We start from the raw sequence: 14,985 nt of genomic DNA, 5'->3' as shown, positions 1-14,985 counted from the left end.
CCAGGAAATGCTGTGAATACAGGGATGTACGCACACTACGAAAGAAGCGCTCTAACCTCCAAAAACCGGTGTTCTCCTTTTATAGTTTGCTTCCTGATGCTAGAGATCAAGCCCAGGTCCCCCCTTCCTTAAGTGGGAGCTATACTTAAACACTGGAAAGGGCCAGAACTGCTTTGTTTTCCATGCTCTGGTTCAAACGGCTGGTAGCAGCTTTGCTCTTTAGACTTTAATTATGTCCTCTGTGTGTGTGGGGGGGGGTAAGTTTGTGCATAGAAGAGGGTACTCAATTTCCTGGAGCTGGGGTTACATCCCTCCCAGATTTGATCTGGTTTTTTCTTTTCTTGAGACAGGCCTCAAGCAGCACCCTGCCTCTGCCCTCCAGAGTGCTGGAATTGCAGCTGTGCCACTACGCCCAGACTACACCTGCCTTTAAAACAACTTTCAAGCTGGGCAGTAGTATGTTTCACCCTCAGTCCCAGCTCTCAGGAGGCAGAGACAGGTGGATCTCTGAATTCGAGGTTAGCCTGGTCTACAAAGTGAGTCCAGACAGCCAAGGCTACACAGAGAAACCTGTCTCGGGGGGGAAAAATTATTTTTCAGATACCTGGATTATGGAGCATTGGCTGGGGAGTGGGGTAGAATACGTGTGTCTTAAGCCAGTTGGTGGTAGCACATGCCTTTAATCCCAGGGTGAGTTTCAGGATAGCCAAGGCTACACAGAAAAACTCTGCCTTGAAAAAAAAAAACAACAAATAAACAAATATGTGTGTCTCCTGAAGTCATCTGAACTGAGAGTGTTTACCGGCCCACTTTTCTCCACATGGAATCGTCAGGAGATGCCACTCCTCCTTCGGGGTGTGTTTCTACTCCAGCTGTAACAGTGTTCTTTCAGACTTGATTTCAGGACAGGCATGTCTATCCTCACCTCAGTCCAGCACATGCTGGCAGTCCACTCTTCACTGTCAAATGAAACCAATTCCAAGTTGAAGCACAAAAAGATGTGCCCACCTCAACCTTCCTGCCGGGTTTCCAGACCCTCACTCAAGCAGGAGAGCTTCAGTCATTCACCTCCATCCAGTGGAGATTGGTAAATGTCCCGCTGTCCATTTTGTCAATGAATAAGCAGCCCTGCAAGTGATCCATCTCATGCTGGATGATTCGGGCTGTCCACCCACTTGCTGACCACACCACTGGCTCTCCTCTTGGGTCCAGTCCTGCAAAGGAAGTTACAGGCTGGCTGAGGTGTCAACTCCTGTCCTACTGCCTGTTTCCTGCCCCAGCTGAACCTATTTATATCCCATCCACACGGACAACACCCAAGGGTGGATGTAGACAACGGCCCTAACCCCTCCTAGAAAGGATGCCTCAACTTTGTCCAGTGCCTGACTCCAGCTCTACTATAAGGCAAGAATAAGTTCTCTTGCTAAGGTGCTTCCTTCCTCAAAACTCTTCTCAGGTGCTGTTTATCAAAGGTATTTCTGTAGAGGAATTTTAACTTAGAATATGGCCGCTCTGGCAAGAGATCACATCCAAAGACCTTTCAGGTCTGTGTGATCGGGCTGGAATACAAACACGCCTTTAATCCAGGAGACAGAGGCAAGCATCTGAGTTCAAGGCCAGCCTTGTATAGAGCAAGTTTCAGGTAAAGAAATGCCTTTAATCCCAAACAATGAAGGTTAAATCAGTTTGTAGAAGCACCCATGTTTGAAGGTGATGCTTAATTGAGTGGCAGAAAAGGTGATGAATTAGAGAAAGAGATGACAGAATAGGATATGCACAACTCCCATGAGAAGAGAGGGGTAAGCTACTAAAGGGGCAATGTGGAGAGAAGGCGGGAAGAAAGGGGTGAAGGAGAAGGGAAGAGGAAGAGAGAAAGAGAGAGAGAAGGTGGTTTTACCGGGGCAGTAATAGGTTGCAGAGAGAGAACTCAGGTGAAGACTGAATTAGCCAGAGAAAGAGGAGCCTGGAGATTAGAGCTGGTTGACTGAATTAGCTTGAGGCCAAGCAGAGCAATTCAGAGGCTGAGAGAAAAACAAGATTGAGTAAATAAGCTGACAGAGGAGTTTGACCAGAACAGCTGAGTTGAACCAGCCAGTCTTGAAAGCAGTAAGCCAAGAAAAGGTGAGCTTATTAAGCAGTCTCAGAGGCCAAAAACATTCTAGGCCTAGGTTAGATTGTACGAAGGACAGACGCTTCTAGGTTAGCAGGAGGAGGCAAACTGGGAGACAACAATTGAAACAGGCGAATAAAAGTTCCTTTTACATATTTCAGCTTGGCACAGTTGCAAATAATAAGCACATTCCAGAAAAAATTGTGGATGATAGACATGGAATGGCTTGTTACCCTAGTCTGGGTAAAGCCGGGTCCCAGTTTCTTACACAAGCCCACCATGACAGATAAACTAGGAAAATCGTTCGTGCAATACAGACACACGTATGTGAAATCTACATAACTGCCTAGGAGGGGAGAGGCAGGCAGCCTATCTACGGAGTCTCCCCAGTTGGCACTCTGCGCCCCATTCTAAGAGCGTTTTGCTCTGCTCTTCAAGAAGCCTGCCCGTCAGCCCTGAGCTCCGTGCGGAGGCTCCGGGGTCCCGCCGTGTTTGCACTATCCCGGCCGCGGAGAGCACGGGAACCCCGCCTCCCCCGGCCCCTGCACCTGAGATCTGCACGGCCTGGAAGCGAGGCACACACGCCAGAAAGCCGGCCACACTCTCGCAGCCTTCCGGGGAGACGACCAAGCGGCTGTCCAGCACCCGCAGGCTGGGGTTCACCAGCACGCGGAGCGGGAAGGGCTCCATCTGCCGCAGCTCGCGCAGGCGCGGCGAGAGGGCACGGAAGAGCGCGTCGGGGAACTCGAGCGCGATCACCTGCAGCGGCACCCCCAGCTGCGGCGCGCTCAGGCCCACGCAGCCGCGGCGGCGCATCACCTGCACCAGGCGCCCCACCAGCCGCTGCAGCTCCGCGCCCGCCAGCTGCGCGGGTTCCACCGGGGCCGCTACGGCGCGCAGCACCGGGTCGCCGACCTGGCACACGCGCGAGTACGGCGGCTGCGGCGCACCGCACACGAGGCGCCTCAGGTACCGCCAGTAGGAGCGCGTGCGCGCCGGGCCCTCCAGGCCGGCGGACGAGCTGCAGCTCCGCGCCCGGCTCAGCGGCACCCACGCCGCTAGCAGCAGGCCGCCCAGCAGCCCCATGGCGGTTTCCGAAACCGCCGCCGCCTCCCGCCCTCCCGCTAGCGCTGGGGATGCCGGGAAGCGTAGTTCCCGGGCAACTTCCGGTCACTCATCCTGGGGAGGAGAGACCAAAAGCATTTAAAATTAGGTTTTTGGGTTACTGTAGAGGGGCGGGGAGCCGGCCTTGCTGCATTCCTTTCCACCCACCAGAAATACTGTTACAAGGAAACCGGCTCAGATGGTCCGAACTCGTTACAAAGTCACTGTAGCCTTGTTCCTGGAAATACCACAGAATGTGCCAATTGCCCCTCTTCCCTAGCAACGGCCATTTAGCATAGAACAGGACATTGCGACTGAAACCCAAGACCAGATATTCCACCCCACCCCACCCCCAACACACACACATACAAAAGAGAGAACAAAGAACCGTTTATGGTTTGGGTGCCTTCCCACAGCCAATTGTTTCAAAATGAAACATCCCCTTTTGTGCTTCAACCAATAGAGGCCAGGCTTGAAATCCCCTGCTTTGGGGGCACAGGGAGGTACTGGACCCATAAATCACCCTCAATCCTGAGCTCGAGGCTCTTAGTTGGATACCTGCGCCTTGGTGTCTGTGAGAGTCCCGGCTCGAGAAAAGGGACATATCCAGGTGGAGACTAGGAAATTGATTCCTAGCACAAATGGGGAGCCAACTACCAATCAGGCTGATATAGATACCAGCTTCCCCTTGCAGAGACCCACCTGGGACTACAATACAGCAGCAGGTGAGGAGAGGCTTCTAGTCTACCGCCGGGCTCTTTTGGCAGGTCTTAAAGCCCAGAGGCCCACAAATTTGACTACGGTTTGTGACATTAAGTAAGGACCAGAGGGAAGCCCCGCGGCTTTCCTAGAAAGAATCATGGAAACTTTCCGGAGGTACATGCCATATGATCCAGAGGCAGCCGAACATAAGGCCACTGTAGTGATGTCCTTTGTGGCCCAGCGCAGCCAGATATTAAGAGAAAGCTCCAAGGCCTAGAGAATTTGCAGGAAGAGAGTCTGAGAATTAGTAACCCTGGCAGCTAAGGTGTATAATAGAGTCCAGAGGAAAGCAAATCAGGATCAATCTACAAAGTAACAAACAATTCTAGATGTAAAGGATGCCTTTCAGTCTGCCTCTTGCCCCAAAGAGCCAGGAATATTTTGCATTTGAATGGCACGACACGGGCATTGGATTAAGTGGACAATTGACTTGGACCAGGCTCCCTCAAGGATTCAAGACTCTCCCAATTTTTTGTTGTTGTTGTTGTTTTAATTTTTAAAGATTTTATTTATTTACTTATTTATTTATTTTATGCATATTAGTGCTCTAAGAAGGCAGTAGAGGGTGTAGATGGTTGTGAGCCACCATGTGGTTGCTGGGAATTGAACTCAGGACCTCTGGACAAGCAGACAGTGCTTTTAACCACTGAGCTATTTCTCCAGGCCCCAACTCTACAATTTTTGATGAGGCATTGCAGGAGGTCTTGGGCGAGTACAAATAACAGCACTCCCAAGTTACTCTCTTGCAGTACGAGGATGATCTGATGGCCGCTGCTGACCAGGAGACTTGCCTACAAGGCACAAAGGACTTACTCAGCACTCTGGGAGAGCTTGGCTATCGAGCCTCGGTTAAGAAAGCCCAAATATGTAGGTCAGAAGTGCAATACCTCGGCTACATCCTAAAGGAAGGTAAAAGCTGGATGTCAGATGCACACAAGGAAAGTCCTCAAGATCACGACCCCCACAAGTTGGAAGCAGGCACGGGAATTCCTGGGTCGGCTGGGTTCTGTAGGCTCTGGCTACCAAATTGTGCGGAGCTTGCTCAGCCGCTTTATGAGGCCACCGAAGAACAGTCAGATGACTTCTCATGGACAGCTGAGCATCAGCAGGCCTTTGGAGCCATAAAAGGGGCATTGCTGTCAGCTCCAGCCCTTGGGTTGCCTGATGTTACCAAACTGTTCCAGCTGTTTGCAGATGAAAATAAGGAAATCACTAGCCTCCTTACCCAAGAAGCTAGACTTGGTGGTAGCCAGATGGTCCCCATGCCTTCCCAACATTGATGCAGTAGCATTACTGGTCAAGGATGCTACAAAATTGATTCTAGGGCAGGATTTGGTTATAACCACCCCTCACACCACTGACGTAGTGCTGAAACAAGCCCCAGATTGGTGGCTGAGCAGCACTTGCCTGACCCTTTACTGGGCACTACTACTGAGTCCTCTTAAGAGTCACCTTTCAAGTGCTGACTTCCTTGACTCCTGCCACTCTGCTGCCAGACCGAGACCTGAATGGGCCCCTGCATGACTGTGCAAGGAATCCAAGCAGATCTCCAGGATGTCCCCCTGACCAACGCAGAAGAGACTTGGTTCAGGGATGGAAAAGGTATGTGGGGGTGGCAGTGGTGTCATTGACTGAGACTATATCGGACTTTGGCTCACAGAGCCAAGCTGATAGCACTAAGGCATTGATTCTGGAAAAGATCTAAACCTTAATGTGTACACTGATAGCTGGTATGCTGCGAATAAAGATCCTCGTGTGTTTTGCAATGGACTCGACTCCTGGTGGCCTTTTGGGAGTCTCAAGAATCAAGCACAACAGGGACAGCAGCCAGATGGCAACAGTTGGTGGCTTTATTAAAGCTCCCATGGACCACAGTGCCCCGCATTATCCTAGGCAAAGCAGTCTCAGCCTCCACATAAGCGGCAACCTTTCCTCTCCAGATGCCACCTGCTGTGCCCTTAGTGCTGCTCCCCAGCCTGGGTGCAGGGAACACTGCTATGGCTAAGGCTCCTCACTGGGTGGCTCTGCCGGCAGCGGCTCCTCCTCCACTGGCTCCCCAGGCAGCGGTTCCCCTTGTTCTCCCTTCTCTGGCCCGCCCTCGGGGGCCTTTGAAGTAACAGGCTCCAGGCTGGGCTGCTCCGCAGGAAGCTCTGGAGCTGGGACCACGAGGTCCTGCACTAGCTCTTGGTCATCTAGGCAGAAGACAGTCTCCCTCTTAGGCAGGATAAAGGCGAGAGACTCCTGGATGGTGCTGATGTTCACATGTCCAAGGTTGCCGTGCTTGGAGAGCTGGGTGTGTGAAATGCCTGACCCAGCGAGCAGAAAAAATGAAATGGAAAAAAAAAGTTATTAAATTCAATGCAGAGATCACAGGGGGAAACACTGAGTAAAGATCTGACACAATTACATATTCTGATACATGGAAAACTACTTTTTGGGCTTGTTTTTGTTTTTTCAAGACACGGTCTCACCACATAGCCCTGTCTGTGCTGGAACTCACTATGTAGACTAGGCTAGCCTCAAACTCACAGAGATCTGCTTGTCTCCTCCTCCTAAGTGCTGGGCTTAAAGCTGTGCCCCACTAAGCCTGGCTAAGGACATCTTTGTAATATGGAAAGCCAGTTAAACTGGACCCCACAGTAAGGAGCCAGGAGACACTCAGTAAGCACTATTGTCCAAGGACAGACAGTTCTAGGTCTTTTATGGAGTAGGTAAGGGGAGGCACAGCTCCCCTCAGCAATAGGTCAGCAATGACCTTGGGTAGCTGTGCTCCCTCTTGGCCTAGGCCTTTCCCTTGGGTCTGTCGCAGTTATGAATTGCCATGTGGTTACTGGGAATTAAGCCCGGGTCCTCTGGAAGAGCAGTCAATGCTCTCAACCTTTGAGCCATCTCTCCAGCCCTGAGAAAAATATTTTTAAAACCACTTATCTGACAAAGCCTAGTAGCAACACACTTGTAATCCCAATATTTAGGAGGCTGAGGCAGGCTGACCAGGAGTTCAAAGTCATTTTCCTGTCTAGGCTTACATAAGACTCTTGTCTAAAAACAAAAACCAAAACCTACTATGTATTCAAATGTTAGTCGCTCGCCCCCACCCCCAAGATTCTTACAGTTCTACGAGCAAATTCTCACATATCCAAAATGATGTTGTATAAACTTTGCCTCCCAAATTACCCCTAATTGGCAGAATAAAGTTGCCTACACCTGGACTGGGCAGAAGAGAGGTAGGTGGAGCCAAGGTTCAGGGCTTGGGGGTGGCAGAAAGACCAGGAGCAAGAGAAGGAGGAGAAAGGAGCAGTTTGCCATGGGTTATTGTGAACTAGAGGCAGCAGGAGGAGCTGGCTCTGAGGATTGGCATGATGGAGAGAAGCAGCCCAGATGGAAAACATGAGCAACTATTTATAAGGGCTTGGGCTGGGAAGCAGGGTTAGTATCTGTCCAGGCTCGGTGCATAAAGGCTTATCGAAAAAAATCTAACAAGTACAGCATCTTATTTATATAATAGCTGCTTCAGGAATCACTGCTTCGTTAATAATTATATGAATCAGGCTGGAGAGCTGGCTCAGTGGTTAAGAGCACTGTCTGCTCTTCCAGACTACCTGGGTTCAATTCCCAGCACCCACATGGCAGCTCACAACTGTCTGTAACTCCAGTTCCAAGTGATCTGACACCCTCAAGCACAACACCAATGCATATAAAATAAAAAAAATAAATTTAAAAATTTCAGGAATCAATATTAGATATGAATCATTCTACAAACATCTCTGAATAATTTCTATAAAGGGAAGCATACAACAGTGGTTCTTTGTGACTGGCTTCTTCCATTTACCCAGATAATCCACAGAGTATATGATTCCATTCCTACAAATGTTCAGAAATGGCACATCAAGAGCAACTCAGAGTTTGCCAGGGTTCAACTGAGGAATGTCTACCAAGGGGGTCGGAGGGTCCCAGGCCTCTAAAAGCTGGTACTAGCAGTGGTTCCCACCTTGGCAGTTCTCAGAAAGGCACTGACTTGTGCTAATGCACACATCATTTAGTTAGATGAATTAAACACCTGTAAGGCAATTCAAAACTTATTCCTAAGGTAAGAGTGGTGGTGCATGCCTGTAATTCCAGTCCTTGGAAGGTAGAAGTAGGATGACCAGAAGTTCAAGAATAGTCTCAACTACATATCGAATTCAAGGCCAGCCTGGGCTACATGAGACTTAAAAAAATGAGAAATATGCTCCCACACTGCCTTTACCTCAATACATAACTAAAAATAATAAAAGTAGGCTGGGTGGTAGTAGCAGATGCTTTTAATCCCAGCCGTTTGAAAGGCAGAGGCAGGAGGATCTGAGTTCAAGGCCAGCTTGGTTTACCAAGCAAGTTCCAGGATAGCCAGGGCTACATAGTGAGATTCTGTGCTGTCTCAAACAAACAAAAATAACAAAAAACAAAATAATAATAACAACAACAATAAGAATATTTGTAAAAGAAAATACAGAACTAGGTGTCATGGTGCATGCCTTTGATCCCAGCCAGCACTGGAGAGACAAAGGCAGATAGATCTCTGAGTTCCAGGCCAGCGAAGGCTACATAGACTCTGTAACAATAAAAGATAAAAACTTTTAAAAAGATCTTTCCTAGCCGGGCAGAGTGGCACATGCCTTTATCCCAGCACTTGGGAGGCAGAGGAAGGTGGATCTCTGTGAGTTTGAGGCCAGCCTGGTCTACAGATGAGTTCTAGGATAGCCAGGCTAAACAGAGAAACCCTGTCTCAGAAAAAAATTAAAATAAAATAATAAAATCTTTCCTTTCTCTTACCTAAAGTCTGGGCTATCTGAGCTGGTGGGAAAAGGACTTGAAGACAGCGGTTCAAATACGGAACAAGGTCCTCCAGGAAGGCAGTGCAGAACTGGACAAATATCTCATGCTCCCCACTGCTGAATGCAGCCTCTTCGGCACGATGGAATGCCAGGATTATTTTGGTTACCTACAAGACGAGCGCCAACGATCAACCAACTGCAAATGTGCAGCCTGAAGAAAGTTCATTTGAAGCTGGGTGGTGGTGGTTGCACACGCCCTTAATCACAGCATCCAGGAGATAGAGGCAGGCAGAGCTCCCTGAGTTTAGAGACCATTCTGTCCTACAGTGCAAGTTCCAGGACAGCCAGAGCTACATAGAGAAACTCTATCTAAAAAAACAAACAAACAAACAAACAAAAAACGATAAACAAATAAGGAAAAGAAAGAAAGTTATTCATTCCAAATACTCTCATCGCTCCCTTGTCCATTTCACTGGTGAACTAATGACCCAACATGCTGTGTTCTGGGACAGCTTCCAGCTCCAGCAGAGGAGCATCATGGAAGAGTATGGGAGGGATACTCTTCTGCTGGCCTGGAGGAAGAACAGCCACGTTCTGTCCTACCCCTACCCCTAACGCTCCTCTAACAGGAGGGTGCAGAGGACCTCAGTTCTGCAACTTTTTCCAATGGCACAGAATGACACCTGACACCTGGACTGAGCCTCTAAGGAAGCTCTAACTCCAAGAGATGCCTGGACCCAGCTGACACCTTGAATAAGCCTGTGAGACCCTGCACACAGGACCCAGAGACACTGCACCTGAGTTCTTAGCTCACATATACTAGCTGATACATGCAACCGTTTTAAGTTGCTTGGTTCCTGGGAGTTTGGTATCAAGCAATAGACTGAGCATGCTAAATGACTGGCACAGGTACTCTACGTTACAACTTCTTCCTCGATCATCCCCACAAAGGGTGATCAACCATCACAACCGCTCTCCCAGAAAAATGTTTAAGACCACACTAACCCTCTCAAAGTCAGGAGGCACCATGGTTATATGGGCTGGTTCCATGCAAGAGCCTGGCTGGCTGATACCAAGGGCAGTCCAAAGTAGCAGAATGTTACTCACCTTGGCAAGCGCATCCTCCAAGGCTGCAGTCACATCCTGTGCTAGGGCCACTGGGCAGCAGAGCCGTAGGTCATTGAAAGCAACCAGAATGTTATTGAGGAAGCAGGCAAGGGGAGGGAAGTCTAAGAGCACCATTGGTGGCTGCAGCGTCCCCGGCTGAGTGGCTGGGACTGCAGCAGGCATGTTGCTGCTGCCCAGGATGGCCGCAGCTGAGATGAGGGTGTAGGAAGTCATCTCATCCTGGAATTTCTCCACTGCTTCCTCAACTGCTTTCTGGAAAGTGTTGATTGCCACCCTCTGGAAAACAGGAGCCAACTGGCCCCGGAAATCAGCCCCCACGCGGCTAAAGGACAACCCAAAGTACATGCACTGGCCCAGCAGAGAGTCCAAGCGGCCACCTATACCCCGGGAAAGGTCGGTCTCTAGCACCTGCAGGAACTGTGAGATTTTCTGCAGCACCCAGCCATGGAAGATGGCACCCTCATTCACAGTGTACTCGCCCATGGCAGGTGGCAGCAAGGGGTCCTCATCTGAGAAGATGGCTCGGTACTGGGTGATGATATCAAAGAGGTGTACCCGGCAGGCCTCGATGGTTTTTGTGATATGGAAGTAAGGATCATCATTAGGGATGGCAGTCAGGATAGAGCGAAGCCAAGCATCCCGGGCCTGAAGAAACTTCACCCTCAGCTCAGCCTCAGTGAAGACATCCATGCGCCGCAGATAGCCAATGACACGCAGGCAGGCCGGGAGCTGGATGTTGGTCCTCAGCTGCTGGATCAGCTGGCTTAGCATCAGCTGCATGGACTGGCGCACTTCAATCACAATGCCCTGACAACATGACAGTCATAACACTTTGAGATAAATACTTGAAAACTCATCCCACTAAGCCATTCTTACGGCTCTCCTGTTGTATAAAGTGGATTTCTAAAGCTGACAGCTGCAGGTTTACAGAGATCCGCTTGCATAACTAGTTCTCTTGCTCAAAAGTCCTCCTAGGATTTTCATCGCCATCAACAAACTACCAACTACTCATCATGACCTCCAGGCCCTGCCTGATTCTACAGCTTTATCTGTTTCACCTGAGCACAGCCTTTCTCATTACAGTCCAGTAACAGTGGCTGCTCTGGGATCCCTGAAACAGTTTCTTCCCCCCTTACCCTTCTCCTGCTTTTTGCTTTGCTGTCTCCCCAGAACTTCAAGTCCTGGTTCCTTCTCATCAAGGTCTTGGAAAGGCTTTTCCTGACAAGACTGGCAAAGCAGAACTCTAGTAACCTTTGACAGCCCTCTACCCTCGGGTCCCCCTCTTTTTTCTTTGAGACAGAAATATAGCAAGCTGGCCTCAAAATCACTACAAAATAGCTAATGATGGCCTTGAACTCCTAATTAACCCTCCTGTCTCTATCTTTCAAGTGGTAGGTTTACAGACATACCCCACCATGCCTGCCTGGTTTTCTCTGGCTTATTTCTTCAGACATTTGCCAATATCTGCGATATTATTATTTGTCAATTATCAGACACTGACTACAATAGAAAATTCATGGGGCTGGAGAAATGTCTCAGAGATTAAGAGCACTGGCTGTTCTTCCAAAGGTGCTGAGTTCAATTCCTAGGAACCACATGGTAGCTCACAACCATCTAAATGAAATCTGGTGCCTTCCTCTGGCATGCAGGCTCACATGCAGGCAGAACATTGTATAAATAATAAGTAAACCTTAAAAAAGAGAGAGAGAGAGCTGGAGAGATGGCTCAGAGATTAAGAGCACTGGCTGCTCTTCCAGAGGTTCTGAGTTCAATTCCCAGCAACCACATAACCATCTATAATGAGATCTTGTGCCCTCTTGTGGCGTGCAGTCAGAACACCGTATACAAAATAAATAAATCTTTAAAAGAAAAAAACTTTAAAAGAAAAAGTAACTTCCTAAGAGCCATGGCCTTGAACGCTCTGTTCACACAGTATTCCTAGGCCCTAAGACAGCGTCAGGCACAGGAGTAATAAGATCTTTGAATAGCTTCTGTTTAGCTTACCTGGCTGGCAGAAACTGACATGAAATATGCAAAAGTTCCTACTTAAAAGTTCAGTCACAATCACAGAATTAATAACTACAAGATCATAAGCTTGAGGGCCCTCTCGGCAAGTTGTCTACCTGGATAACGGGGATGGAAGAGTATTTCCTTTCCAGGCGCCGTACATAGGCTGCAAGCTCCAGGGCCTCTTCATAATAGCTGTTTCGCACACAGGTGTCCATAAGCTGGGGAATCTCTAAAATCTCCAGGATTTCTGTGTGCCGGTTTAGAGTCAGGGTGTTCATCCGGCGGTTGGAGCTGATCTCCTCAGCTTCCTTCACAAAGTTCCTAGAAGCAATCAGGAAAATGTATTTCCTCATTGTTCTGCACAGTAGGTTGAGCACTTACTGGACACTGGGCTGGATGGTTCGTCTGGTTTATTTCAAACCTTCACCAGGGTGTGGTGTACACCCTTAATCCCAGCTCTCCAGAGGCAGAAGCAGATATGAGCTCATTGCTATCTAGTTCTACACAGCGAGTTCAAGACCAGCCAGGGATACATAGGGTGGCTCTGTCTCAAACAAAACCATCTCTTCCAACCTACAACTCCTCATTACACTTGAGGAAACTTTTCATTTAACATTTAAGAAACTTCCTAAGACTACATCATTAATCAAAGGCTTGCATGGGAATGGTCAGGATGGCTCAGGGGTAAAGGTGCCCACTGCTTGCCAACAAGCCTGCTGACCTGAGACTGATCCCTAGGTCCCTCGTAATGGAAGGAGAGAACCACTCCTACAAGTTGTCTTCTGACTTCCACATGCAGAGTGGCCCCCCGTCTGCCATGTCATTCTAAAAATGGCTTGCAGATCTGGACCGTCACATTTGGGACTGACGGCTCTAGGACTCAAAGAAGGACTAAGTGACTTGGCCTCTCTGGATGGACCTGTCTCTTCATTGGTTAAATGGTAAGAGGACCTACTTGACAAAGCTGTGAAAGTTAGAGACAGGTAAGATAACATGCATGAAGTACACAGGACCTGACAATGAGTAAATGTATAAGAAGAGTAAACAAGGGCTGGAGAGATGGCTCAGAGGATAAGAACACTCACTGTTCTTCCAAAGGTCCTGAGTTCAATTCCCAGCAACCATGTGGTGGCTTGTAACCATCTACAGTAAGATCTGGTGTGCAGGCAGAATGTTGTATAAATAATAAATCTTTAAAAAAAAAAAAAAAAGAGTAAAAAACCCCTTACTAGCTATTACTGAGGGTAGAGAGGTGGCTCAGTGGTCACTGCTCTTGCAAGGGATCTAAATTCAGATCCCAACACACATATCTAGGGGCTCATGGCCACCTGTAACTCCAGTCCCTGGGGACCTGACACCCTCTTCTGGCCTCAGGATGGTGCATATACACCAGACAAAACACCCATAAACATTTTTAATAGCTATTAATATCTAATAGAGCACCAACTAGCCAACAAATCACACTCTTGCCTTAAGATCCCTCAGGTCTTAATGTTATATGCAGCTGTTTAATCTTCCTTCTTCCTCCTTGTTTCTCCCCTTCTCTACAGTAATTCCAGAAACTGGGTTTACTAAGTTGTGAATCTCTTTTCGGCACAAAGGATACAAAACCTGTTTTGTTTTTTTTGTTGTTGTTGTTGTTTTGTTTTTTGTTATTTTTGGTTTGGTTTGGTTTTTCGAGACAGGGTTTCTCTGTGTAGCCTTGGATGTCCTGGATTTGCTTTGTAGACCAGTCTGGCCTCCAACTCAGAGATCAGCCTGCTTCTGCCTCCTGAGTGCTGGGATTATAGGTGTGCGCCACTGTGCTCGACTATCTAACCTGTTTTAAATATCCAAGTCTCTAAAGAAAAACTGAACTGAACTAAGAGTATTAGACTGAAGACTAGAAAGGCAATATAGCTCAAAAAGGAAATACTTTTTGACAACCTATATAATCCCCAAATAGGATTTTTCCTCAGCTTCCTATCAATGGAAGTTTTGGGCCTCCAGCCCAAGCTGTTGTACATACACCATTATAAAGGCACATATATATTGAGCTGCCATTTATACAGTGTTAGCTATGTCGGCCCAATGAACTGCCTTACATAGGTTTTTATTTTGTTTTGATACAATGTTTTATGTAGCTCAGGCTGGCCTTAAACTCAATACTCCTAGGATGATGACCTTGCGATTCAAATGCTGGGATCACAAGCTTGTGCCAACAAGACTGGCTGGATTTTTACTATTACGACAGCCTATGAGGGAGTGGTGGGCTCCTGGCTTCCAATTCTGATCTGGAAACACTTACTATCCGTGTTCTTGGACACTTCGACTTCCTCACCTTAAGACAGTAATGATAGCTACCTAGATGGCTGCTGTGAGATGTAAGTGATAAGGAGATCAGGAGAGAGCTCTGCGCGCTACGTGTGGGTCAGCTATGTCTAGCATCCTGACAGTTACGGTACGGGCCCCTCAGCGGCGGGCCAGCAGCACCTGCAGCTCTGCTGAAAGCTGGGCAAACGGTCGAGCAGGTGACCGAGGGACGCCTCCACGTCGCCAAAGAGACGGTGGATGCGCTCGGTGCACTCGGCACCGCGAATGAACGTCTTGTAATTGGCGAAGGCCAGATCGCGCGTCTGCTGCAGCAGCTGGGCCCGCTCCTCCGCCAAACGCTCCGGCTCCCGTCGCAGCCGGTCCAGCCCCGAGCCGCTCAGCTCCCGGAGGTAGCGGCCCACGTCGGGTTTCTCCCGCCACTGGGCCTCAGGGAAGCGGTCGCGGAACAGCGACGCCAGGAGTCCTTCATCTTCCACCTCCCCCAGCGCAGCGGCCGTGGCCGTCGTCGTGGCCGAGGCGGCAGCGGAGGACTGGAGAGAGACAGCAGCCGCCATTTTCCTACGGCGCCGTCACTTCCGCTCTAGACCCGCGAGGGCGCCGGCTTCGTGCCCGGAACCGGAAACAGTGGGGGAACATTTCCTGTCTCTATGGTTTCTCACCTGGCCAGCTTTCTGGCCCCGGAGGTCCTCCAAGGCAGGTGGCGCCAGCACAAAGACCACGTAGATCTGGGCTAGAGAGGCATGCTTT

At 49.0% G+C, this 14,985-nt stretch overlaps 1 protein-coding gene across 4 annotated transcripts; it reads right to left on the bottom strand.

Moving 5' to 3' along the window:
* Positions 1–660: 660 nt before the first annotated feature.
* Positions 661–14,833, bottom strand: Cog8 (component of oligomeric golgi complex 8). Of its 4 annotated transcripts, XM_060392021.1 has the most exons (6): positions 14,398–14,831; positions 12,039–12,246; positions 9,895–10,722; positions 8,786–8,954; positions 6,106–6,282; positions 661–1,214 (listed from the first exon to the last, which is right to left on the bottom strand). In XM_060392021.1, exons 1-6 carry the CDS (start codon positions 14,790–14,792, stop codon positions 1,057–1,059), a joined length of 1,935 nt encoding a protein of 644 aa, XP_060248004.1. In that variant the 5' UTR covers positions 14,793–14,831; the 3' UTR covers positions 661–1,056. The 4 variants fall into 4 exon arrangements, with proteins under 4 accessions (XP_060248004.1, XP_060248005.1, XP_021488710.1 ...); XM_021632667.2 differs by lacking the exon at positions 661–1,214 and having other exon boundaries at positions 5,805–6,282; positions 14,398–14,830; XM_060392022.1 differs by lacking the exons at positions 6,106–6,282; positions 8,786–8,954 and having other exon boundaries at positions 14,398–14,833.
* Positions 14,834–14,985: the final 152 nt, after the last annotated feature.

Source organism: Meriones unguiculatus, chromosome 10 (assembly GCF_030254825.1).
Source record: "Meriones unguiculatus strain TT.TT164.6M chromosome 10, Bangor_MerUng_6.1, whole genome shotgun sequence".
Lineage (NCBI taxonomy): Eukaryota > Metazoa > Chordata > Mammalia > Rodentia > Muridae > Meriones > Meriones unguiculatus.
Note: the sequence above shows the minus strand (reverse complement) of the source record. Positions and strands in the feature narration are given on the sequence as shown.

What these genes read in the sequence shown, in the direction of transcription:
- Cog8 (XM_060392021.1), bottom strand. Translation starts at nt 14,792, where the DNA reads ATGGCGGCTGCTGTCTCTCTCCAGTCCTCCGCTGCCGCCTCGGCCACG. An exon ending in AGCTTTCAGCAGAGCTGCAG is followed by an intron (nt 12,247 to 14,397) that starts GTGCTGCTGGCC and finishes GATTGCTTCTAG; the next exon opens with GAACTTTGTGAAGGAAGCTG. An exon ending in CTTCCATCCCCGTTATCCAG is followed by an intron (nt 10,723 to 12,038) that starts GTAGACAACTTG and finishes TCATGTTGTCAG; the next exon opens with GGCATTGTGATTGAAGTGCG.